Here is a 26,467-nt window from a genome sequence, read left to right on the forward strand (position 1 = left end):
TTTTTTGTTCAAGCATGCACTAAGTGTTTTCTTTTAAAGAAAAACTGCTTGAAAATGAGTCATTTTATGCAAAAAGTACAAAATGGTTGGAAAGAGTTTACTTAATTATGCCAAGTTTCTTAAATGAGGGCACCTGAATCAAAATGAAAATTATGAACATACTTCACATGTATATATCTGTACAAAAAATCACAATAAAGTGATGATGCTCAAAAAAGTTGGTTGGTTGAAGTTTAAAGAAATTAGAATGATGATAAAATTGTCTTACCTGATTATCCTCCTCATCTTCCTCCTCATCTTCATCACTTTCAGAGTTGATATCATCCAGATCCACGGAGACGGAAGCTCCGTCCTTTAGCACGATCCGAGCTTTTTTGGACAGGTCACATTGAGCCTTCAGCATCTGTTGGTCAATCTGTGACTCATCAACTTGGGTCGGAACAGGCACAATTCCCAGCTCCAGGCATTTCTTATGGTGAGACTTGGATTTCATGTGCTTGGTCAAGTTTCCTTTGGTTTTGAATGAAAAGTGGCAGTGCCAGCAGACATAGGGACGCAGGTTTGTGTGGGATCTTATGTGCTTCTTCAACATGCTGGGCTTCTTACAGCGTATTCCACATTCATTACAAATATATTTTCCCCTTCCCCTTCCTCGTACATACACATAAGGGTCCAGAGATTTTATGCCTCCTGTGACTTTCTTGGGTGTGGTGACCTTTGCGCTTGAGATAGGTTTGTCTGTGTCTTCTTCTTTTTTGACCTCTGGTTTCTTATCACTCTGCACTGGTCCTGTATTTTTCTCCTTGTATGTCCAGTAACTGCTGTGCGTTGACATTCCACCTTTAGAAGCCTGACTGCATGCAGTCGTATAGCTCGGGTCTTTGCAGGAGTCCGATTTATATAATGAAAACAGCATTTTGGGAGTCAGGCCTATAGGGTTCGTGTTGTGCCCAGACACTTTCCAGTTGGAATACATGGATATTTTTTTGTTGGATTTTAATGGTACGTACATAGGCTGGGGCCTCGACACACAACAAAATGACATCTGAGTGGACATTCTCAAAGATGGGTAGTTATGTCCATAGAGAATCAGAGGAACTGATACTGTGCCACCTTTCTCGGTACTTTGTGTACCACTGGCAGTCACTGATATTGCTTTGGCACTGTCCATTTTCATGAGACTTTGTTCTGCTAGAAATGATGAGATTCCACTTGACTGACTAGATTTGTCAATGAACATGAGATGGCTGTCCATCTGCGATAGCTGATACATTGGTTGGGCCCTCATAACTGGAATGGTTAGAGTTTGAATTCTCCACGCTTTGGGTTCTAGTTCTAAAGCTGTAGATGGAGCAATATCTCCACCTTTCACTGGCAAGGTCACTGTCACTAACTTGATCTTTTTATTGGCTGGAGGATCAGCGCCCTCCTCCTTCAACAAATCAGATGAACCTGACAACTGCAGAACCTTAGGATCCAAACTCAGGGACCGTTTCATCAACAATTTGCCTTTCAACTTTTCTTTGAGATCTTCATTCAATATATGTGGGGAGGAATGTTCGGATGAGTCTGATGAAGAATGAATGAAATGTTTGTCTTTCTGCTTTGCATCAGGGTGTCTATGAACAATAATGGTGTTTGGTTGGGAAGTTTCTGCTAACTGAACCATGCCCACTGGCTGTAGGCTTGCTTGCTTCCCCAACATCTCATCTCCTATCGGCCCCACAATCTGGACTTGAATCATACTGTGGACATCAGTCACTGGAGCAGACGACACTTGTTTATCCACATGCATCTCGGTCGGCTCCTTCTGGTTGTCAGGGAAGATCAAAGCTTTATTCACAGACATTACATTCTGAATGATGACCGGCGGCTGGACTTCGGGGGCAGATTTTGGCAAGGACAGTGAGCTGAAGGGTGAGGCTGAGTAAGTCCCTGGCAGTGGGCCAGCCTTGTTGGTGGCAGTGCGAGTCTGATGACTGGTGATTACTGAGGGGTGGGGAGATTTCACCTGGGAGCCCCGTAGCATAGTCTGTAGCTGGGTAGGGACAACACTGGCGATCTGATTTAGAGGGTACATGCTGCCTGTTAGAGGTGTGTGTGGGAGGGTAGGGGTGGAGGGGAGGGAGATTCGGAGCTGTCTCTCAATCAGTTTGGGTCGCCCTTTCTTGTTGATTATATTGTCTGCTACTGAAGGAATGCTTGCAGAGCTGATATTTACAACACTGCCAGAAAACTGCATGGGTAAACTCAGTTGTTTTGACACTCCAGAGTCAGTGGATTTAATCACACCTATACTATCAGACCGCACCGTTAAGCTGGTCCTGCTCATTGCGGTGGTGGACACTTGCCTTGGAAACTGAATAACAGGAAGGGAAATTTGTCTTTTCACTAAACCCTCTATTGGTCTCTTTTCACTTTCAGTCTTGTGAAACACTTGAAGCACCTTGGATTTGTCTATGGAATCATGTGCTTTTATGTAAGTACAATAATATGCCATATGCAAATCCAAAGTCTCTTTTTTTTGAAAAGCATTCTTACAAAAGTCACACTCAAATTGCTCTTTCTTCTCAACAGAAATGGATGAATTCACTGGATTTGACACAGACACTGAAGTGATGTTGCCAAGCCTATCCTTCAATGGAATGTTAATCGTGGATTCGGATAAAGACTTGGTGACTGGAGGAGGGATGTCCCGAGCTTTAATGACCTCCCGAATCTTGTCTTTGATGGCTTTAGACTGGCCATCAGAAGACTCTTTGGTTGCAGGCTTCACACTTTCTGTTGTGACAGGATTCTCCAACTGGAGCTTGATGGTGATCTCCTTTCCACTGTGTTCCAATGCTGTCACTGTTTTGGAGGCGATTTCTTGCGTCCTGTTTGCCCCTAAGGGGTTGGGTTTTGGGGCACCAGAATTGTTGGCCTCTGCAATCTGCTTCAGAATTTCATTAGATATTGTCAATACGTTTAATGAGCTCCCAGAACTAACCTGGGGCTTGGCTTCCACATTGTCACTTGATGTTAGAGCCGACTGTCGGACAAGACGTCTGGTTGTGACTGTTTCTGGTTTGGTTTCTGAAGAAGATTTGGAAGTGTCTTTCTGAATTACTGAAGGAATACTGATGGACACTGATTTCTCTGTGCCATCTGGTTTTACAACTGTTGTAGATGTAACCATTTTCTCCTCTGTTGAAACAGAATGCTCACTCTGAAGAGAATCACTTTTTGTGATAGAAAACGATTTCTGTACACTGCCTTTTGATTCACTGTTCTGGCGATACAACCGCTTGTATTCAAACAGTGGACTTTTCACAATAGCAGCATTGCTTGATATAAGATTCTGAATTCTCTCTTTCACTTTTTCCATGTCTACTCTGGAGTCACCCTGTGTCTTTGTTTTCATTTCACCTGCTGGCTGTGAGAAAGATCTCACCAGAGGGGCGTGGCTCTCGCGAGCTGGCACTGCCTTGACAGATACCTGACAGGTTCCATCCTGTAGCTCCACCACTGCAGGAACAAGCTGAACCTCTGATCCGCTCGACTGCTGCACACGTTCGCTCAGGCTCTCCAGCTCACGCAGCGCTTGGTTGGCAGTACTAGGGTCTGTGTTGGGATGAGGCAGTCTGATCACCTCTACAGCTCCAGTGCCATTGTCAATGGCTATCACTTTATCTGCTGCCACATTGCTAATGCTTGTATTGTTGGACTGGACACTCATCGTCTCCATGTTGGGAAGAGCCATGGCAGGTAATAAGAGTCGGTGAACTGTGACAGACCCCCCACTTCCCATCTTGTGAATGGTGGCCAGCTGATCTGTGATCTCAGTTCCTGTAGACAATGCTCTGCTCAGGTCTTGCTTTGGAGCGATGGTAATGAACTGGCTTTGTGCCGAGTTCAACTTCTGCTCATCAATAACACTTTGCTTTTTACTGCCCTGTGTAATGTTCTTATTTTGTTCAAATTCTAAATTCAAATTTCGCATTCTTGTTTCAAATCGTGGTCGAGCATCACTCTTCCAAGATGGGACCTCAATTCTTGGCCTCTCAGCTTTAGGTTTTTCAAGATATTTGGCCACTTCCTGCAGTACATGCACCGGAGCTTGTTCCCGATTTTCAAAGCTGTCTTCTTTTTGCATCGGCTCATTTTTTGTCGGTTGAGAGTCCACTTTTTTGAGAAATTTTGACATGTCGTTCAACAAGGTAATTTGTTCTGCCTCATTTGGAGTAAGGGAAATTTCTTCCCTATCCAGTGTGTCAGTGCTGGACTGGCTGTCATTGAGGCCTTCATCATCGTATTCATCCACATCATCAATGTCTGTCTCCTCCTGACTGGACCACTGCTTCACCTTTCTTCCCAGTTTCACTTTCAGAGCATGTGATCTGGATTTACAATGCTTATATAAATTGCTCTTGGTTTTGAAAGCGAAGCCACAATCCAGGCAAGGAAATGGCCGCTCTCCTGTGTGGGCACGGAGATGTTTCTCTAGAACGCTTGGCTTTGCACATCCTCGACCACAAAAGTTACAGATATGTTTCCCAGGCTTGGCAGGGTGCTTACGCTTTCGGATGTCCTCTGGGTTCACGATTTTGATTTTGGTGGAACTTGCTCCAGAATTGCTCTCCTGGGAGGAAGAGAGGCTGGACGTTGATTCATGGTTCTGGGGTGTGCTTGGAGATCCCTGTCGCTGAATGTTCTGAAGTTCTGAGGAGCCGACCTCGCACAGTGCTTCCAAAGACAAGTTACGCTTTTCTAACTGTGATATTGTCTCTACGCTACCAATGCTCAACTGCGACACAGACTCTATGCTGCCCACAGCTAATTCAGACACAGTTTCCAAGTTAGCCACAGCTGGGGTTTCCACTACCTGTAAAAACAGATGATGGTATATCAAATACATTAACAGATTAATGATTTTAAAATAGGCACATATGTACCTGCAGTATGCAACCTGACATATATTATATACTGTATACAGTGATATATTTGCCCCCATTTTGTTTTCGCTCCTTTTGCCCTTGTTGTCAGCGGGTGAATTTAAGACTTGGCGAATTCCAATGTCTTATAATATATTTCTTTAAACTCATCGTCTGTGTCTAGGCAAATTCAAGACGGGGCAAAGTTGTTTGCAAGTGTAAAAGGGCGAAAATTACACGGGGTGAATAAAACCATGTATACGGTACGGAGGAAGTAAATGTTTCATATATATAATCCAGCATACACAATTATTGATTGCTACTGTATCTCCTGTCTATATTTGAAATAATCAAGCTTTCTATCATATAAAGATTGATCATAATCACAAAATATGCATACCATTCGTGTTCCTTTTTTAAGAGAATTAACAGAAATCACTGCTCATTTTTCCTTCCATAGTAACAAGTTTCTGGGGTTTTATTTTTTATTTAAATCAAAGCCTCCTGTACCTTTATCTTATGACTGTCCATGGTAAAGTTTTCTCCCTTATCACTGTCTTCGGTAGGGGGCGCTGCATCCCTGCTCTCCTCCACACACAATTGCTCAGTGACTGAAATGTTGCATAGATTTAATGCATAATGAGCTTAAAATTCAGTGGACTATATTGACCTACACAGTGTACTTGTAAAAGAAAGCACTAGCATTAATTTTCACTACTGATCCACACATTAAAACAAGGACCCCCCCCCCCCCCCCCCCTTTTCTATATCCTATATTACATTTACATATCTTACTCAGTAAATCTTCCCTGTCTTCTTCATCCAATCTGATCTTCTTTGCCTCAGGCGGTTCACCCTCCTCCTCTTCATCTTCTTCTAAAACAAAAACATGTATTATTATTATGAGAAATTATCATACATGTTGAATTTGTTAAAATTTCAAATGTGCCATGTTCAGGCTTGAAGTAGTTTGATCCTAATTCAACTTTTGTGCTAAATGTATTCATTGACAAGCAAAAAAACTAGACTTCTTTAAGTAGTCACTTAGCTTATCTGTTGCTATTGGGTATTTTGAGTGATGTACATAAATTCATGCATGTCTGTATGTATGCCTTGGATTGAAATTTATTTATTCTGGGCAAGGGCGATTTTCAACAGAACCCCCCTCCGACAAAAATCTTTAAATTTTAATTCATTATTTCTGATTGCCTGACATGGGGCACATGGATACTCAATCTGTATAAATGAATACCCTGTCCATGTCAAATATTCCACCACTATACTTGCATGATAAAAATTGTCAAAAAGGCATACACATTCATCAGATACATGTACCATCATCTAAAGGTTACAGTGGAATCAATAGATTCCACAGATTTTTTGGTCAGGTGGCTCATTTTCTGTGGAATTCGTGGGCACCGCTTACCCATGAATTAACATCCTCCAGGAATAAATAAATTAGGACTGTATATAAAGTCATATTTTCTTTGTAAGTATCCGAGAATACACAAAATTACATCCCAACGAACCTGTAAAATTGAAGCAATCCATGAAAATTGGCCCCCACAAATTTTAATGAGTCCACAGTATAAGGGTACACAATGATATGTGGCAGTAGATAACATATCATAACAAGGCAGACTCTGTGAAAATCAACAGGGCATGAAGTTGTTACGGGATGAGAGAAACAATGAGAGACAAGGACTGGATCTCTAGAATTCAAACCCAAGATCCCTGAATCTCTAGAATTCAAACCCAAGATCCCTGAATCTCTAGAATTCAAACTTAAGATCCCTGAATCTCTAGTCAGGTGCTCTATACACACTGAGCTATCTGGCATTAGTTACCGAACTCATCTGATGGTCACGTTCCTCCCTCTTAAATAATTATTGCCCTTGTTGATGCAACACCTCATGTTTTTTTCCCTGACAGGAGTAATCCTGTCGGTTCCATGGGGAGATGATCACCGCATGCATCAACTATATAATGGGATTGGAGAAACATATCATGATAGACAAGGACGAGGTTCGAATCCAAGTCTGGCCCATCACTATTTCTCCCTACAAATTATCTGTCCATGAAGGCATCAAACCATATCCAGTTATTTTATACATTACTTTGAATATGATACACCATCACCAATCCAAGTGCATTAATTTAGTTAATTAATTATTGTCATTAAAATTGATAATTGCATGTTTACCGTTTACAACAAGTTCTGTTGGGTCTGGAATACTGTCCCCTTTCTCATTCACCAAGTCTTTGTTCAATTTGACATCCCTTTGTGTCTCACCATCTTGACATAAATATATATGAAAACTTAATTAATTATCATAAATGAAATTAATGTAAAATTAATAAAAGGAATGATAATTCATTTTTACCATCATATACCATTCAGTTTCATTAATTATCACAGGTATATTATAAAAAGGGATTCATTGAAAGCAAGCTAGCTCATGGAACAAAGGTTCATGGAATTTATACTGTTGAATAGAATTTACATGGACATATGTATATACACACACACACATATATAAGCATTGTAAGCTTATTCTGCTGCAAATATTTATAATAAAACATTGGTTTTCAAACATTGTCACTGACAACAGAAGTTTCGGTTTTATGAAAATATGGATTTTAGCGACTCAATTTAAATCCTAAAGAATTAGTGTAAATCAAATTAATATATGATTTCGCGAGGGAGACCTGGGAGCTTTCCAGCGTAAAATTCCGTGTATCACGTGATAGTGTTTGGGGAACCCCTGATCACCGAAGGTGTTTCCCCATTGGATCACTCTTTTCGTGCGCTGAATAAATTTACACAATGTTCACGAGTAATTACTGAATCTATACAACTTATAACATACAATCTTTCATCTGTACACTTACTTTCTGGTGTTGCCTCGGCGAGGAGTGATTTTCTACGTGGCATCCCGAAAGTGTCCTCCAATGGCTTACAGCGTCGCTTTCACATATCGCGCGAATTTTGTCGTTTTTCATTAAAAATTAAACACGGGATACATATTCCACATTCCATCACTCTTCTGCATGTCAAAGTCATATGGAAAATGAGATAACATGAAATGCTTGGGGTAAAAAACCAGATTTATCCATGGGATTTTCTCACTCCATAGCAAACGAATGACGTCACACTTAACATGCTGTTCGATCGATAACGAGGCTGTATGGTATTCCCGAGAAAACACGAAATTTCCGATTTTCAATTCCTCCACGCTCATACTAAATAAAGTTTTCGGGATAAGCGTTTTTGAAAAGAAATAATTATGCAGACTTCTTATGTAATATTGTATTAACTGAATACCAAGTAGATCTACAGGTACGGTATATTCTTAAAATATGAAAAAGCGTCTATTAGGGAATAGGGGTTATTGGTGGTATAATTATTAAGTTTTTTTATGGAGGGAAAAATGCGTACCAAAAAGGGAGCATTGCATCGTGCCACAAAACAATGACATTTCCAAAATACCGAAATTTATTCTTTTGTTTATAATCCATACGATATATGTCAAAATTGTTTATAACTTTTTCTGTCGGACGGCCAAATACTACAGTACGTATGCGGCGCAGTTTTCAAGTTGAATGGACAATTTAGGCTTAAATTTTCAATTTATAAATTCTTAGACATCTTTGCATTAAAAAGCTGGCACATAGTTGCTTTAATTCATATCATCTAATATCCTGAATATAATTCCATGCGTGAATTACTGAGAGGGGGTCGGGTGGGTCTGCCCCTCCCTTTCCCCGGAAAAATCAAAGGTCTTTTTTTTTTAAATAGTAAAATTATCGAAAATATGCATCGGACTTCCTCCTTCCCTTGGGCCCCTTTCCTAAATCTTCAGGCACGTAGCAACGTTTTAGAAAGTGTGTGTGTGTGTGTGTGTGTGTGTGTGTGTGTGAGGGGGGGGGGGGGGGGGGGGGACTTATCCAAAAACTCTCGACAAGCAAAAAACAAAACAAAACAAAAACAAATAACAGCCCCCACCCCCCAAAAAAAACAAAAAGTAATATGAAAATCCGTTGCGGATGGGGAATACATAGTACCTATCAAAATTCTTCAATTTTATAGTTCGATTTCTTATTTTAATTTCACCTTAAGTTTTTACACGGTCCCAAAAAGTTGGGGGGGGGGCAACTCCAAAGTGGGGAAAAAATGGGAGCCCCCCCCCCCCCCCACCCGATACTACGTGGCTGCCTTGGAATACAACTACATGAAGGTCAGTTTAAACTTGTTTCGAGGAATTATTAAGCAATGCGCGAGTCTAGAGAAATTTTGACAGGAAAGGGTAGGGGTTTAAGGAGGATATGAATGATAATATGACGTCAAACCATGACTAAAAATAGGAGTTGTATCAATCTGAATGAATATGTATTGAATTGTAACAGTTTATTAGTCAACAGCTACATATACAACAAGTTATGTAGACATGAGACAATTGATATTAAAGGGACTTGGACACGATTTGACTTAAAATTTTGTTTTTCCATTTTCAATGTTTATACTGATAAATATAGAAGTTTATAATACTATGTCAAAATTTTAAACTCAAATATCAAGTTATAAGCAAGATACAGAGTTCATTATTCTTTGTTTTGTAAACAAAGTTCGAATATTGTCATTTTTACATATGTGTTGTATTGGTGTAAGTTTCAATCAAATGTAACTTTCTTTTGTTGATAATAGTATTTATGAAGATATTGAATTAGTTTAAATTGTTTTTTTTACATGTCATTTTGTCTAAGAAATGGTAAAATTCAACATTACATTTTTTGTAAACAAGTATAAGACTCGAGCTTTGTTTACATAACTAACAATTCTTACCTCTGTAATATTTTGGTCAATCATTTAAAATGCATTTTATACATAAAAAATTAAAATAAAATTTTTGACCTCAAACCGTGTCCAAGTCCCTTTAAGATATTGATACCAAGAGGTCAGCTGAAATTACACATGAGGTTTTCTGATGACAAAAGCATTCATAACTATTCTACGTAAATTACACAATTCTGTTACATTCTGTGATGACAATAATTGAATTAATTTAAAGACAACGGGTTTGATATAGTAAAACTTCTGAAGAAATTTATCTAGAAATTAATATCATTTCAAATGTCTTTTGTGAGAGAGCAGATATTGGAAAACAAATTCAAAAAACAAAAGACCAATTACAATATCACGTGCATGTACATGTTATCTCTAACTTGCTTGATATCCGAATATTATGATCATATCAATTACTGGAAAATCATTCATAATAAGATCCCTTTTTGTATTATAACAAAATGCTCTCGTTTATACATGTATTTTTAATATTTCCAAACCATATGGTCTGATTTACTATTATCTTATCCAAATATAAGAAACAAAAAAACTTTTTCTTCTCGGAGAATTTCGAAACTCACTAAATGTAAAACGATAAAGAAAGATAACTCTTGCTGATTGAAACAATTTTTGTTACAAACCAAAAGAATAAAGTTCTATTCTGAACATTAAAGCATTCAATGTGTTTTTTGATATGAATTGACAATGTAAATAACGAGATGTTATTTGCATATACGTTTAATTATTTAAAATTTCATGCTACGATGGTAAAATTTAGCTTTTTTCACGAAGTCTAAATTTTCTTCATATCATAATTAGACATATTTGAAAAATCTAGCAGCCCTTCATCACTTCAACTTCGATCGTTTGAATCAATCGATATTGACTTTGAAGATATCAATGCATGTATAATGATTTTTTTTAAACATACAAGAGGTAGAACGAATAGCAGAGGGACACCCCACCTAAATTTAGGTGAACATTGCTCTGTGTAATTTTCTAAATTTTAACATTGACTCTATAAGTCAGGAGCAAACTGAGATAAAGAAAACCAAAACCATATCGTTGATGTACATGGTGTACTTTAGTAATTAAAAATAAAGATACCTCTTGTAATTTAATGGGTGAATTTTCCTTATTTAGAAATTCCATCGGTCCGAGGTTATAATTTGCATAGGGTTCAGGGGTCAACCCATAATATGTCGATACTAAAAAGTTCAGTTTGTTGTAACTTTAACGATGTCAGAAGTTCAGTGTGTAACTAAAGATTTAAAGCAATATGAGCTGCATTTTTCATGTTGAATTTTTTTTTTTTACTAAAATATTCTTTTCTATTAAATTGACAAAATTATCATGGTTTCTAAATTTCTGTTAACCATATTTTTGTGGGAAAGGCCATTAAGAAGCCTTATTTGGGGCAAAATTGAATTATTGTCGTCCTGTGCAAAAATTGATTTGCAAAATATTCCTTAGAACAGAAATATTTCCTTTGACAAAAATTAATGATTTTTTCAATTCTTATTTATCATAAATGTTTAAGCTATATGCAGTCTGATCACACTAGCAGGTTTTTGCAGCAAAATAAAATTCTCAAAAAATACAGCTCATATTGCTTTAAAAAAAGGTTCATTTAATATCTGAATAATTCTCTCTTTCTATTGACATACACTCGAATAAAGAAATCCTGACGTTTTAAATATAAATTGTTATATTAGATATTACTATCAGAATGAATAATGAAGTGACCAGCCGACTGGGTCTAGACAGCGGTTGGCAATAACATTGACTGTCACCAAGTGGGAAAATCGACGCTACAAAACATGTATTTTAAAACGAGGTCTTCTTGAAGAAGATTACTTAAAATCAATATACATATCTATGTATACATAAGAAAAATAATAGTTAACTACATGCCAGAAAAAAATTAATGTGAATAAGATGCACTGTTGTTATAATTTACACTACATATTCTCATGAAAAAAAAATTCCTTCTGGAATATTTCCCACCGGTGACCCGCGGGGGTTTCTGGCACCCCGCCTAGAAAAGGAACAAGTTGTACTGTCAGGTCAGATCATCAGAAGTAATGAATGTATAGAGTAGTAAAGTCATGTGCTGAACTGTCGGAATGCCGAAACCAGGCCAGCTGTTATATAACGGTATAACCGTGCTCTACTGTAGGAGAAGGGGGACGTCAAACAGCTGGGTAAGTCATCTTCAGTACAGTGAATGGCGGATTTTGTGATGTTTTGTATAATCTGTGATAATTTCGTCAAATATTTTTTTAACTAAGTAACTAGACTGTTAATGCGCAACAAGAAAACCGCTAAATATGGTTGATTTTTTAAAACAAAAAATTGTTTTCTTCTTTTAAATGCTTCAGAAAGAGGCAATCGGTTTTTAGAACGCAGTTCGCAATTGAATAGTGAACTGCGTTCTATCTAGAACGCAGTTCGCAATTCAAAATTTAGAATTCATATTCGCAGTTCGCAATTGAATAGTGAACTGCGTTCTATCTAGAACGCAGTTCGCAATTCAAAATTTAGAATTCATATTTGGGGCCCTATTGCCTTATATGCAATTGAATAGTGAACTGCGTTCTATCTAGAACGCAGTTCGCAATTCAAAATTTAGAATTCATATTTGGGGCCCGATTGCCTTATATGCAATTGAATAGTGAACTGCGTTCTATCTAGAACACAGTTCGCAATTCAAAATCTAGAATTCATATTTGGGGCCCGATTGCCTTCTATGCAATTGAATAGTGAACTGCGTTCTATCTAGAACGCAGTTCGCAATATTCAAAATTTAGAATTCATATTTGGGGCTCGATTGCCTTTTTGGCAGTTCGCAATTGAATAGTGAACTGCGTTCTATTTAGAACGCAGTTCGCAATTCAAAATTTAGAATTCATATTTGGGGCCCGATTGCCTTCTATGCAATTGAATAGTGAACTGCGTTCTATTTAGAACGCAGTTCGCAATTCAAAATCTAGAATTCATATTTGGGGCCCGATTGCCTTATATGTAATTGAATAGTGAACTGCGTTCTGAACGCGATGTCGCGCTAACGCAAATGGCCCTATCCGGACAACATACAAATCTCAAAAACTATAGATAACTGCATCACCATATTTTCACAGTGGTAGTGAAATACCACTATTAGATGCCCCTGAAAATTTCGGGCCCCAAATATGAATTGCAAACTGCGTTCTAGAACGCAGTTCACTATTCAACAATTTGAATTGCGAACCGCGTTCTTGATAGAACGCAGTTCACTATTCAATTGCATATAAGGCAATCGGGCCCCAAATATGAATTGTAGATTTTGAATTGCGAACTGCGTTCTAGATAGAACGCAGTTCACTATTCAATTGCATATAAGGCAATCAAGCCGCAAATATGAATTCTAAATTTTGAATTGCGAACTGCGTTCTAGATAGAACGCAGTTCACTATTCAACAATTTGAATTGCGAACTGCGTTCTAGATAGAACGCAGTTCACTATTCAATTGCATATAAGGCAATCGGGCCCCAAATATGAATTCTAAATTTTGAATTGCGAACTGCGTTCTTGATAGAACGCAGTTCACTATTCAATTGCGAACTGCGAATATGAATCCTAAATTTTGAATTGCGAACTGCGTTCTAGATAGAACGCAGTTCACTATTCAGTTGCGAACTGCGTTCTAAAAACCGATTGCCTCAGAAAGATGTTTAAAAAGACTTCAATCAAAAGTTTTTTTCTGGAGAAGACGAAATTTAATACTGTGTACAAGTATCTACACACATGGCCAATATGTTCACACTGAAAAATAATATGGATATAACCGCGTTTTCTCTTAATGTTTTTTTTTTTGGTCAAAGTAGACTATTGCCGGTTTTGCGGTCAATTTAAACTGGGTATTGTACAGGGTTCAACAGCGTAATTTCCTGAGAAAAATTAATGAAGTCATCGGTGGCAAGTTGGTCACGAGATGCCAATAATAATAATGGCCACCCTCTGAACAGAGAAGCTGATCCTAAGTAAAACGCTCTCACGAAAACGTTCCAAACGAGAATTGCATGTATGAATAATGAATTGATTTTTTTTATATTTGACATGCATGCATGCCATTGCAATTTGAACTGAAAAGATATTTTAAACTACATACGACAAAATCGTATCCCCGTTACATATAATACAAGTATTGTAACGGGGATACGATTTTTTTTAAAAATGTTTGTTTTAAGTGATTTTAAGCAATGAATGTATACATTAGATTATAAATGTGTCATAAGATGATAATTTAAAGAAAAAAATAAGCAAAGTCCCGGGGGTCTAGATACTGGGGGGGGGGGGGGGGGGGGGGGGGTTGGGGGGGGGGTCGGTCCTGTCCTCAAGCACCTGTGACAGACATTATCTTTAATTTTCATTATTCATTGCCAGTACCTAGAAATACAATAAGATAGAAAATCACAATTCAAACAGCAAAAAATAAAAAAAAAAGGGGGAAGGGAAACTACGATAGCATTATATCTGTATTTAAGCTCAATGAAGTCAAAAGTTGTTTTAAAAACACAAAATAACAATGTTATTAACAAATATCGATACATGTATTGATATCCATATTTTGTTTATTTGAGGAAGATATGCTACGACAAAGGTAGATAAATATTAAAACAGAAGAAATTCGGAGTATTTTTTTTCATTTTCTTATTTTCTTTTAAAAACCTTCTGTTGCAATGTAATTGCAAAAGTTTAGTTTCTCTGTGTTTTTTTAATATCATTTTGCATATTTTATGGTTGTATTATCTGGTGTTTATTTTTTTTATCACTGACTGGCGGCACGCAATGGGAAAAATCTTTAAAATTATACATAAAATTAAATCCAGATAGAATATCTCGAAATTTGATCATTGACCTTATATAATGCTAATGTCAGCAGAATACAGACAATAAGATCAGTTTTATGCAATCAATGGTTTGGGGCTCCAATTAGTCACTTTTTTGTAAAACTCGAGCAGAAATGGGTAGAATTTTAAAAATTGATAATTGTTAGAGGAAATTTGGACTATATCTAACTTAAAATATGAGCTTCAAACGATTCATTGAAATATGAAATTAATAAAGCTATTCGTATTTTATCATTTTCCAACCAACAAATTGATTTATTATTTCTCATAATTACAAAATGAAGAAAACCTTGGAAAGGGTGGACAAATCGATCAGAGGTCACTAGCATAAAAAGTAGATCATTGACACAGATATTTGAAAGTGAAAAATATTTATAAACACCATTAATTAGCATAATTTCAAAGTTTGTACACGTTATATCTTTTAACGTTTTATGACAAAATACCACCATACCAAAGAGATACAAGTACAGTGTATATGTTATAAATAACCTTCTTTTCCCGAGCGCCCGGTGCATGCATGACTACGTTGAGATCACATGGACACTATGTACACGCATCTTGTTGTAGAGTAATTTACACCTGATGCAGATCTTGGTCAATGTCAGTCACAGCTTTAAGCTAACCTACTTTCTCCATGCCGGGGCAACGCTCTTCCGCTCAGTATCATAATGGATCGAGGAAGAAAAACAATAGAACACGAAAGCAGCATTGTCCTGTCATTAACAAAACAGTTCTACGGTCAATTATCTTTGGGGCATTGCTACTTAGCAGTACACCTGCGGTTTTTATCCTGCAGCAAGTCTACATGTAGCAAAAATTCACCCTTCTACGTGCTTCTATGGCTCTCTTCCCGCATGCAGCGGTCGTGTTTAAAAATTAAGTATCCAAAAATTTGAACCATTTTAACAATACCTTGGACTTTCAGTAGGGCGTCGCTATGTATTCTCTGCGTCAAAACAAATTAAAAATGACGCGGTTTCAAGCGAGATATGCACCGATTGCATCGTCTTAGCTTAAAAGCCAGACAAATCTTGTTGATTTCAAAGAGCCATGTGCTGTTGACATAACTACCCAAAGTCAAAGCTCTTGTTAAAATAGTTCTTTAAAAAATAATCAAATGAAGACAATTTGTACCAGTATCTATATATAGAGTTCATTATGCCCCTTCAAATTTTAATTAACCAAACTCCCGGGCCGCGTTTCGTCCGCGTAAACGAACGTATTTGTAACTTAATTCCACTAGCTACCGTATTGTCGATTTTGTTATTTTTGCATCGTACGACTGTTTATTACTCGGTCACTTTTAATGTTAATTCAAGTTATGATATCTCTCTCTGTATATTTTCTATCATATTTTTCCCTTTTCATTTTTTTTGTTAAATTTTCCCATCTATTTCATCTTTTTTTCATTTGTTGTTCCTAATATACTTGCCATTCAGCAAGGGCAATTATTGTTTTCAATAGTGAAAGTCAACTTAAGGAAACGGATTAATATAAGTTGTAACAACTTGTTTCCGAATCCTGTTTGTATTATTTATTGTTTATATTGATGTACAATTCAAATGAAATAAAGTTTAAACTAAACGAACGACCCATCATTTTATCCGCAGAATAAGCAATCAACAAATTCAACTAATGGTTTACTTCATTAAAAAAAATAAAGACCAATTTGATATGATACGTGGTACAATGGATCTAAAAATTCAGATGGGTTTCGTTTGCTCTGAATGACATTCGTGTATCTTAAATATCTTTGACCAATAAGAATGGTTTCAAGTTTCAAGTTTTGGTAAACCAGCTATGATGTTTGCTTATAAATAAGATTTGTAAACATTTTCGTGCATATGAATATCTTTTCTATGCGTTGGACTTCGAACTGACGCTTTTATATAGTAATTCATGTCCACACATTCTTATTTGTTATAATATATATCTTTATGTAGATAAACTGGATTAAACGAAATTTAGTCTCTTTTACAGTGTCAATATCGCGACTTTAAATAGTATCAGTTTCCAGTAATTTGTTTGAATTGCTCAACCAGAAATTTTCAGCTTCTAGCAGGATTTACAACGTTTTTTTACGAAACGAAATCAATTTCAAAAAGGTATAGCATATGTATATTGAGGTAAACACATTATTCATGTACCTCTGTATTGATCGACAGAGTGTGTGGGGGGGGGGGAGCAAAAGGAATATCATTATCATTTGGAGATCTTTCAGTGAAATTTCTATGTCATTTAACTTTCAGGAACTCATTGGCATTTACTAAAAACTGAACTCCAAGCGAAGAATTCTCATCGGCGGACGAGCATCAAACTTTTCATTGGCAATTGGAAACTATATTCTTTCAAAAGTCTTTGTAAGTTCAATATAAGCGTTCTTTTTTTAATTCTTTCTTTTTTCGTGATCTAAATTACAGAACTGCTTTTCAAATTACAATTTGAAAAAGTATTTAATTTCATGTATTAAAGTGGTGCATACAATTAAAACGACGGCACAATGCACATCGCAAAACTGAAGTGTTCGTTACATATGCTTAACCATCTTTTATTCAACATTTAAATTTACTGATACAACTGCAACGAAAACACAGATAAATCGGACGCCATCATGGAACTAAAGGAAGACCATGAAAAGATTACCCTCAGCGAGGACACTGAATCGGAGGAGACTGAGGAGAGAGAAAAATGGGACAAGAAAGCCGAGTCCATCCTGTCAATGCTGGGATTCTGTGTCGGGCTGGGCAACATCTGGCGATTCCCGTACCTCTGTATGAGGAACGGCGGGGGTAAGGAAGCGTCCAGCTTCACAATGTCACTGTTTTGCGATAAAGTTACTTACATTGCATAACAGGAGGAGCGACTGGAAATATCAATTACACACAATAACAATGAGCGGGACAGTAACACATGTATGTGGAGTAGGACACCTTAATGTCAGTGTGATGTGAATAGTATATCCTTGTCAAAATGTAATTTTTTGTAGGTTATTTGACACAAGAATGCATTTTAAAAATTCATAGACAGGTAAAAATACCAAAAGCTCCAGCAAGTTTCGAACTCATGACCTGCAGATCAGTCGCTGATTTAAACTTCTGCACAATGCTGTAAGAAATTAAAAGCTTGATATATTTGGGAAAAAATTACGTCACAATTGAGGTACTTCGTATCTCCCAGTTTCACAGAGAAGTTTGATTGTTGATGAGACTTCAGATCCTGTAAACATTGTGTAAGTACGTGTACTAGTATATTAATATGACACTCAATTTGCGATTTCAGGGGCGTTCCTGATTCCATTTCTGTTTTTTCTCTTTTTCTGTGGACTTCCGCTCTACACGCTGGAGGTGACCGTGGGTCAGTTCTCTGGCAAGGGGATAGTCAAAGTCTGGGATGTTTGTCCTATATTCCGAGGTAAGTAGAGGCTGTATTGACATTAGTAACTGTTAAGATACATCTCATACTACTAGTACATGTATACAATGTACTGGTTTTGTTTGTAGTTTAATTTTTGGAAATATACATATAATGTACGTCGTTGTAGCAACCTCCAATAATACAGAATCCACTTCTTATATAAAGTTGCATTAGTGGATTGACTTCTGACCGTTAATCGGATGGGAATTTATCAATAACGAACTACCTATATAAATGATACAGTTTAAAAATTATATCATTAAGGGTCAAAATTCACATCCATAAATCATTTGAGGAAAAAATGCAAAAGAAGTACATTGGTGACCTTTAATGATAAAAATGTCATCGTATTAAGGGTTCAACTTCAACCATTAATGATACAATCATGTTTGTAAATCTGAATAGTTTATATTTGCTCTGTTAACTAATCCCAATTTCATCAAGAAAGAGCATTGAAATAAATAATCTAATTGAAAACATTATACCATGGCCATAAGAAATGATAAAGAAAGATCCAATTAAAAATTTTGAGGAAGCAAACATCGAAAATTAGATTTTTTAAAAATTTTTTTTCAGGCGTTGGGTTTGGAATATCGATACTTTCTACAATTTCATGTTCATATTACATAATAATTATATCTTGGACAACATTCTACCTAATAAATTCGTTCAAGTCGCCGCTACCCTGGACATTGTGTTTGGAAGACTGGAACACCCCGTTCTGTAGGAAAAAGAACCATGGCCCTGCGGGCGAATCTGTAAACGGAACTCAATACAACGTCACTTCCTCTGGGTATTCAAACACTAGCATTACCCTTAGAAATCAAAGCGAACTTTTCTCCACCCCCGAGGAGGAGTTTTGGCAGTAAGTGCTCGACAGACATGTACACCTTTTATAAACATTAAATTTGAATACATCGCATGGTCCACTTGTATTTCAACTGCAATATTTCATTTTTCAGAGGAGAAGTCCTTCATTTGTCTGGTGGTCTTGAAAGCATTGGACAGATACAATGGCATTTAGCGCTGTGTTTCCTGGCTGCATGGGTCATGGTCTATTTGTGTTTAGTCAAAGGAGTGAAAACCGTCGGCAAGGTACATGTTCTTACATGTATGTATATCAAAGTAATTCCTTTATGCACCTATACAGAGAAATGTTGCTTTAAAATGAGAAAGTGTCTTACCATCCTTTAATTTTGTTACTATAGTGTTATGAAACATTAGTTTACTTATTCATTCTGTAATGATAATTTTTAAAAGTAAATGTATTTAAATTCAAAGCACGCACAGTCATAAATACGAGTAGTATCTTTGTAAGTAAGCTGAGATTGCGATGGTCTTGTTTCCGCTTGCTTGGACCTTTGCCTTGCACGACCGTTCACAATCGCAGGTTCTGTTGCATTGGAGGGCAAAGAAGTATCTTTATAATGATATATACATGGCTGATATAAAAGTTATTTGCAAATTTGTTATTCTACTAGTATTTTTTCCCCAGTTTCATGGTTTTAAACCTTTGATCCTTTCCCCATTACAGGTTGTCTATGTCACGGCGACGCTTCCCTACATCCTCCTGCTGGTTATACTGATCAGAGGCCTGACACTACCCGGTTCTCTGGACGGCGTTCTCTTTTACATCACTCCAGATTTCGAGCGTCTAAAAGACGGGAAAGTAGGTCAATCCTTGGCAAAAACATGTGTTCACGTGTAAATAATTAATTATATAATGCGAAGGTTATATTGTTTTTGACTGGTCCGTCAATCAGTCAGTCGGTCAGTTCTGTGGTGGGGGGGGGGGGGGGGGGTTGTAAGCGCAACTCCTCTTAGACCACTGTATGGAATTTAGAGAAACTGTGTAGGCATTTAGGACACAATTTGAAGATGTGCAAATTCCGACCCCACCATGTCCTTTTGAACTTATATAATTTTGGCCATACATCGAATATACATGTAGTAATGAACAGTTTGTAAGCGCAACTCTTCTCAAACTGCTGCATGGAATATCGTGAAACGTTGTAGGCATTAAGAACACAAATGCAGATGTGCATATTACCATAAAATTTCAATGCCATTATTTTTTCTGGAAATTTCAGCCCTCTTGAAAATAGATTTTTTGTTGTTGTTAAAGACAAGGGAACAGTTGTTCATATTTGCAGGAATTTTTTGCGAGTTATGCCCTTTATCAGATTTTTTTGCTTACTTAATGCATACTTTGCTATCAATTACGTGTATCGTTATTAAGTAATATTGGAGCGCAGGGTATGTGAGCTTGCTCATTTTTTCTTTCATTAAAAGAGAAAGTTTGCTCATTTGATTTTCATACCCTTTCCTTCTTATACATTGCTTTAGCATATTTTGAATAATTAAATCTAGATATTTATATGGTAGAATTATTTCACGTATTGTTAAACTTATTTTTGTTTATTTACAATACATAGGTTTGGGCAGAGGCAGCTATTCAGATTTTTTACTCCAGCGGCATCGTGTGGGGAGCACTCATAACCATGGCCAGTTACAACAAATTCCACAACAAATGTCTTAGGTACGTAGTATAATATTTCAACGATATTTTGGAACGGTAAAAATACCAGAAACACAATATGACAGTATAAATACCGTTTTAAGTGAAACCTTTAATTTTTTTTATAATTTCACTGTCCACCCCCTTTGACATCACAGAGATTGCTACGCCTTGGTTTTAGCAGGAGAAGGAACCAGCATCTTTGGCGGATTCGTCGTGTTTTCAGTCCTAGGTTACATGGCCCACGAAAATGGTGTATCTATTGAAAAAGTTGTCAAATCAGGTAAAACTATCTCTCTCTCTCTCTCTCTCTCTCTCTCTCTCTCTCTCTCTTGAAATAAATTTTTGAATGGATTTGTCTGTCTTTAACAGCACCAATTTCACTACTCTGCGATGAGTGATAAACATTTATTCCTTTGGCCCTGTAGGTCCCGGTCTGGGATTCATTGCTTACCCCGAGGCTCTGGCCAAACTGCCCCTCCCCAACCTGTGGGCCGTGCTCTTCTTCATCATGCTTCTGACTGTGGGCCTGGACAGTACGGTGTGTGATTATTCGACCTGATTGGTTATCATAGTTTATACTTATCTTATGCTTTAGATAGAGTTTTGAATGTATCATACATGCAATCAGCATTCTCAAATAAAAGAAAAACAAATTAAAAAGACCGGAAGACAAATGCATGTACATGTACATACATACATATATAGCTTTCATACATACATAGGTTTCAATTTAAAGAAATTCCATCGTTGAATGACTCTTAGGCCAAAAAAAATTATATGTGTTTCCGGTTTCCCGACCGACCCTATTTTTTATGCGCCGACCCTAACACTTTTTATTCCAAATCCAGATTACCAACCGTAATGGGTTTAAACAAATCAGAGTTCAAAAAACGCTTGAATGTAACAATTCAATAGAAAACACTACTTATCAAAGCGTTTAAAAGATTTCTAAGTGCAGATTGACAGCATGGATGAAAGTTATCCTTGGTTATTTTAGCTAAATTATCAATGCAATAAATAGTTTCATAGGGCAGTGATGTGTTATAAATTAATATAAAGATGTACAAGAAAAAAGCAGAGGCAAAGTTTTTTTTATTTTGTTTCTGAGTGTGGAGACTGCAGACATCGTAAGTTTTTGAATAAGCCCAACAATTATTCACATTATAAACATGATTTTAAAATGCTGCAGTTCAGTTGCAAATGAATTAATTTATAGTGGCTGTCATATTTATATTTTCTATTTACAGGAAAATAAAATCTTCGTATACATTCCAAATTAACCTTAGATTTAAGAAAGCTTTAATTCTGTAACAGTTGTCACTATCCACGATTGCTCCACCTGTTAAATACATCTTCTTATTGTATAGAAAAATCATATGCTAGAAAAGGGGAAAACTTAAAAGTTCATTTTAAAAAAAAAAAAAGCCGACCTACCTACCCTATTTTAAAATCTGATGAAATAAGAAACACACATATTATTTTTTGGCCTTATGATTCTGAATCGGATAATAATTTGCCGTTTAAATTCGTTTTTATCACAGTTTGGAACCATTGAACCCGTTTTTACTGCTCTGTCAGACTCGTTCCGGATGTGGCGGAAGCGACGTGCGCTACTAACGGCGCTCTTCTCGGCCGTATGCTTCCTTGTGGGACTCATCATGTGCACCGAGGTAAGTAAGAAACACCCCCTCCCTCCCTCCCCTCCCTCTTTCTCTCTCTATCTCTCTCTCTCTCTTTCTCTCTCTCTCTCTCTCGTTGGGTTCATCTACCGGAAAACACCCACAAGATAAAGGAGAACGTAAGACGGTAACCGCTGTAAACGTCATACACGTTCACACGTGATGACTTAACATTGTGTTAGGTGTCTTGATCTACTTCTACAGTTTATACACTAGAACTTATAAATGATGAACATTATTTTGATTACCCAGGGCGGTATGTACGTCTTCCAACTCATTGACTGGTACTCCGCGGCCATTGCCGTCCCTCTCTTTGGATTTTTGGAGTGCATTGCGTTTGGATGGATTTACGGTATGTCAATAGTTATCGTTAAAATCCCTGCAAAATATATGTTTCAAGATTCATTATACACATCATATCTTAAACATATGTATAAAATATATATTCTTACATAAAGCAAGTCTTAAATTCAATTACAATTGTATAAAAGATAAGAAATCAACCGCTTATTTGAAACCAAACATTTAAAGCAAGCTTTCCTCAGAAGAAACATTGACACACTCTTAGCCACACATTTTAAACCAATCCAATTCTTTTAACAATGAAGGTGCTGAGATGTTCTCGCGAGACGTGAGGATGATGACGGGACAAGGTATTCCTCCGCTGATCAGGATCTGCTGGTGTTTCATCACACCCACCATCCTACTGGTATCCACACATTCTACTTGTACTAGGAAAAAACCACAGAAACAACCATTTGTATAATCAATGCTATCCTCATATTTTGCAATTCAAAGTGTCCTTTAATAAAAACATTCTTAGGAATGGAAGGTAAAAACATTCCCTAAAAATCTGTGAAAATATCGGTCATATGTGAAAAGCATTAAATCGACAATATCCTATTTGTATTGCTTTTTCATTTTCTATTTAACATCATCGAATTTTAATTTTTTTTAATTTAGTAGACACATCCTCGTGTTATTTTCAAAACCCAAATTTAAATACTACTGTATATAACTAATCGAAGTTTATGAAGTTAATCAATTTTCAAAGAGATGCTGAGAGGGGAGTTAAATAAATATTTTGATTGTTATGCATGGGAAGTTTGTAAAACCCATATTCCACGTCAAAGAAAACCGCATTTGAAACGAACTAGCTGTTGACAATGGGTGAAAAATATATGCATGTTAAACACATAAGCGCACTAACGACATATGAATCTGTTTTATATGGTCAGATAATAATGATAGTGACCCTGAACTCCTACGTGCCCCCTGAGTACGGCAGCTACAAGTACCCCCCGTGGGCCCAGGTGTTCGGATGGTTCGTCGCAGTAATTCCTCTCATTCCTATTCCGGTCTTTGCCTATAGAGAAATCAAGATCGCAAATGGTCGGACATATATGGAGGTTAGTTGACAAATAGCAATGTTATATACACTGTAACAAAGCAATTATGTAACCTTTTTTATTTTTAAAATCGAGCAAGGTATAGTTTGCAAAAGTCGATCTAGGTAGAATACAAATCCCCTGCACTTCGTATAGAGGATCACTTGTAAATAACAAAAGAATTGACCTATAGGGGAGATCCATTTTCCCTAAAAAATCACTTTTAAAAAATTTAAAATTCATTTGATATTTTCTACTGTACATATTTCTAAATTTTTCGAATTTTCATTTAGAACTTAGTTTATTGCGCTTGTAATTCTTAAATCTGCTTAGACAGGATTTGAGATGAAAATTTTATTGTTTTGGTTTTATGTTAAAAATTGTTTATGTGTGTATTTTGAATGATTCTTTAAAATTTGAACGTTAAATTAGAAGTTTAATTACAAGCGATATACAGATGAAAGAAGTCGTTGTTATGTAAAGAAAGCTTGAGTCTTACATGTATCTTTGTTTACAAATAATGTAAAGAAAAGAAATTACCATTTCTTTGACAAATTAACGTGGCAAACAAGATAAATTGATCTCCATTAAATTTGGCCTAGAAATCCATCAGGGCAAGTCTGCCCTAAAAAAACTTAGATACTCTTTTTTTCAAGCACAATACATTATATAAATAGTGCTTGTTTGGGAGGGTAACAGTTGAAATTGACACCCCGAGAAAACCATTGTCAACCGACGCGAAGCGGAGGTTGACAATGGTTTTCGAGGGGTGTCAATTTCAACTGTTATCCTCCCAAACAGGCACTATTTATTTTGTTATACTGAATGTCTTAATTTTTAAGAAAATTTTACTGCTTTTATATAGGAATAACGTGAATTCTACAGCGAACCGTACGCGCATAATTTTCGCGCATGTAACATTATATAAATAGTGCCTGTTTGGGAGGGTAACAGTTGAAATTGACACCCCGAGAAAACCATTGTCAACCGACGCGAAGCGGAGGTTGACAATGGTTTTCGAGGGGTGTCAATTTCAACTGTTATCCTCCCAAACAGGCACTATTTATTTTGTTATACTGAATGTCTTTTTTTAAAATTTTTTAGAAAATGTTACTGCTTTTATATGGGAATAACGTGAATTCTACAGCGAACCGTACGCGCATAATTTTCGCGCATGTAACATTTTTTAATGTTACCCGTTGCCAAGTGCGTTGCTAACGCTGAGGGTAATATTAAATATTATTAACTGCGTCTTAACCAATCAGATTTCAGTATTTAACATGAAAGTATAACAATTTTTAATGTTACCCGTTGCTAAGTGCGTTGCTAACGCTGAGTGTAATAGAAAATATTATTAACTGCGTCTTAACCAATCAGATTTCAGTATTTAACATGAAAGTATAACAATATAAAATGTAGAACCTTAGAGTTTACTGTATATGGCCTAAAATCAAGAAGTTGAACGGAATTGATATGCTTTTTTGTAAAGACAGAAACCAATACCGGCCCTATAGATCAAGTCTTCTGTTACATACAAGTGATAATTTTCATGAGAAAATTCGCAAAAGAAAAATTATTTAACAAAGTTGTGTAATGCTGACTCTTCTTCTTTGGCAAAGGTATATGCAAACAGGCAAAGTTTTATTAATTTTAAATAATAAATAAATAGTAAAAACACATACAGAAGATTAAGGCAATGATCGAATAGTGTCAATATTTTCAAAAAGTAAGGCGCATTTTAATAAGGCGCATATCATGATGTGTATGAATATGCTAAATATGTCCATTTCAGAAATTGAAAAATTCCCTGCGGCCCAACGATCAATGGGGACCAAACCACACAGAGGAAAGAAAGAGATACAAGGGAGAGAACCGTGAATATACCGGAAGTTTACTTGAAAATATTGTGATAAACGTAACAGGCAAAGAAATATCCTAGATTCAACGTATGCCCAAGTACCATTATGAAAATTAGTCAAAAAAATAATATACGCAGTTATCAGAGTAACGTTTACATATCACACATTATCTACATAAATTTTATTTGATTGTTTAATTGTATATAATATCTTATACATGTATTTACATTTACCGAGTATGATATTCCCTCTATTTCTTACGGAAACTTATAGTTAGTTCATAGCTCTATAGAAACAGCCAGACTGAAATCTACACGCCCCGTTTATCAATTGATCGAAACCTACAGCGACATAAGAAATACCACGGACTGATCAAATAAACACGAAATAATCAGGATGTCAGGCTCTGATGTCAAAGTCTCACAGGAGACGATTTGGCTGTTTCGTTTAGCGACCGTACTTATGTACATTAACAGTAATTTAGCGAATTTTAATTACTTTTGAGAATCAAATATTAAATAATTAAAAGAAACTTAAAGATGTCAGCATAATTAATAAAATGCTTTATTTGATAATTCATGCGGGTTATGAGAAGCGATCATTGCAAAAAAAAACCAAAAAAACAAAACCGCATTTTGCATTTTTTTTGCAATGTCGCCACCTTGATATCCTGCATAAATCACCAAAGAAAGCATTTTATTGTTGAAATAATAATGCATGTTGTGCGTGATATATACATCCATATGATAAATATTCTCGGATTTTTGGAAGTCTGTTTTATTTACAAACATTTACATGAAGATTTGCTATGTATCTATTGCAGCTTTTAGTCATTGCAGCTTTTTTGTTATATATATGCATTAAATCGTTTAAGCTTGTTCTTTTCTTTCTTATATTCTAGCATTTTCCAATGATACAATTCAAAATAGGTATTGTCCCAAGACAATGGGGAAT

General features: G+C 36.4%; 2 protein-coding genes across 7 annotated transcripts in view; one reads left to right on the forward strand and one right to left on the reverse strand.

The window, feature by feature from the left end:
- The window catches only part of LOC105339778 (transcription factor HIVEP3), a 14,242-nt gene extending 6,155 nt beyond the window's left edge, over positions 1-8,087 (reverse strand). For 2 of the 4 annotated variants that reach the window (XM_066085816.1, XM_011445499.4), the window contains exons 1-5: positions 7,806-8,087; positions 7,117-7,209; positions 5,709-5,789; positions 5,424-5,524; positions 269-4,864 (exon numbers count right to left, since the gene is read on the reverse strand). In XM_066085816.1, the coding sequence (XP_065941888.1) occupies positions 269-4,864; positions 5,424-5,524; positions 5,709-5,789; positions 7,117-7,209; positions 7,806-7,848 (4,914 nt within the window). In that variant the 5' untranslated portion in view covers positions 7,849-8,087. Of the gene's footprint in view, positions 1-268; positions 4,865-5,423; positions 5,525-5,708; positions 5,790-7,116; positions 7,210-7,307; positions 7,336-7,805 lie in introns of those variants that run through there. The other 2 variants (XM_011445500.4, XM_066085817.1) reach the window with 2 other exon arrangements.
- Positions 8,088-11,947: 3,860 nt separating this feature from the next.
- Positions 11,948-26,141, forward strand: LOC105339780 (sodium- and chloride-dependent glycine transporter 2). Of its 3 annotated transcripts, none has more exons than XM_034464675.2 (15): positions 11,948-11,960; positions 16,902-17,012; positions 17,247-17,441; positions 17,932-18,063; positions 18,643-18,931; positions 19,029-19,161; positions 19,601-19,735; positions 20,502-20,605; positions 20,743-20,867; positions 21,013-21,125; positions 22,129-22,257; positions 22,519-22,618; positions 22,875-22,975; positions 23,505-23,675; positions 25,447-26,141. In XM_034464675.2, the coding sequence occupies exons 3-15, from the start codon at positions 17,264-17,266 to the stop codon at positions 25,591-25,593; spliced, it is 1,857 nt and encodes a 618-aa protein (XP_034320566.2). In that variant the 5' UTR covers positions 11,948-11,960; positions 16,902-17,012; positions 17,247-17,263; the 3' UTR covers positions 25,594-26,141. The 3 variants fall into 3 exon arrangements, with proteins under 3 accessions (XP_034320566.2, XP_019927579.3, XP_011443803.3); XM_020072020.3 differs by lacking the exon at positions 11,948-11,960 and adding an exon at positions 16,603-16,757 and having other exon boundaries at positions 17,216-17,441; XM_011445501.4 differs by lacking the exon at positions 11,948-11,960 and adding an exon at positions 16,603-16,757.
- Positions 26,142-26,467: the final 326 nt, after the last annotated feature.

The sequence above is a fragment of the Magallana gigas genome, chromosome 5 (assembly GCF_963853765.1).
Source record: "Magallana gigas chromosome 5, xbMagGiga1.1, whole genome shotgun sequence".
Classification (NCBI taxonomy): domain Eukaryota; kingdom Metazoa; phylum Mollusca; class Bivalvia; order Ostreida; family Ostreidae; genus Magallana; species Magallana gigas.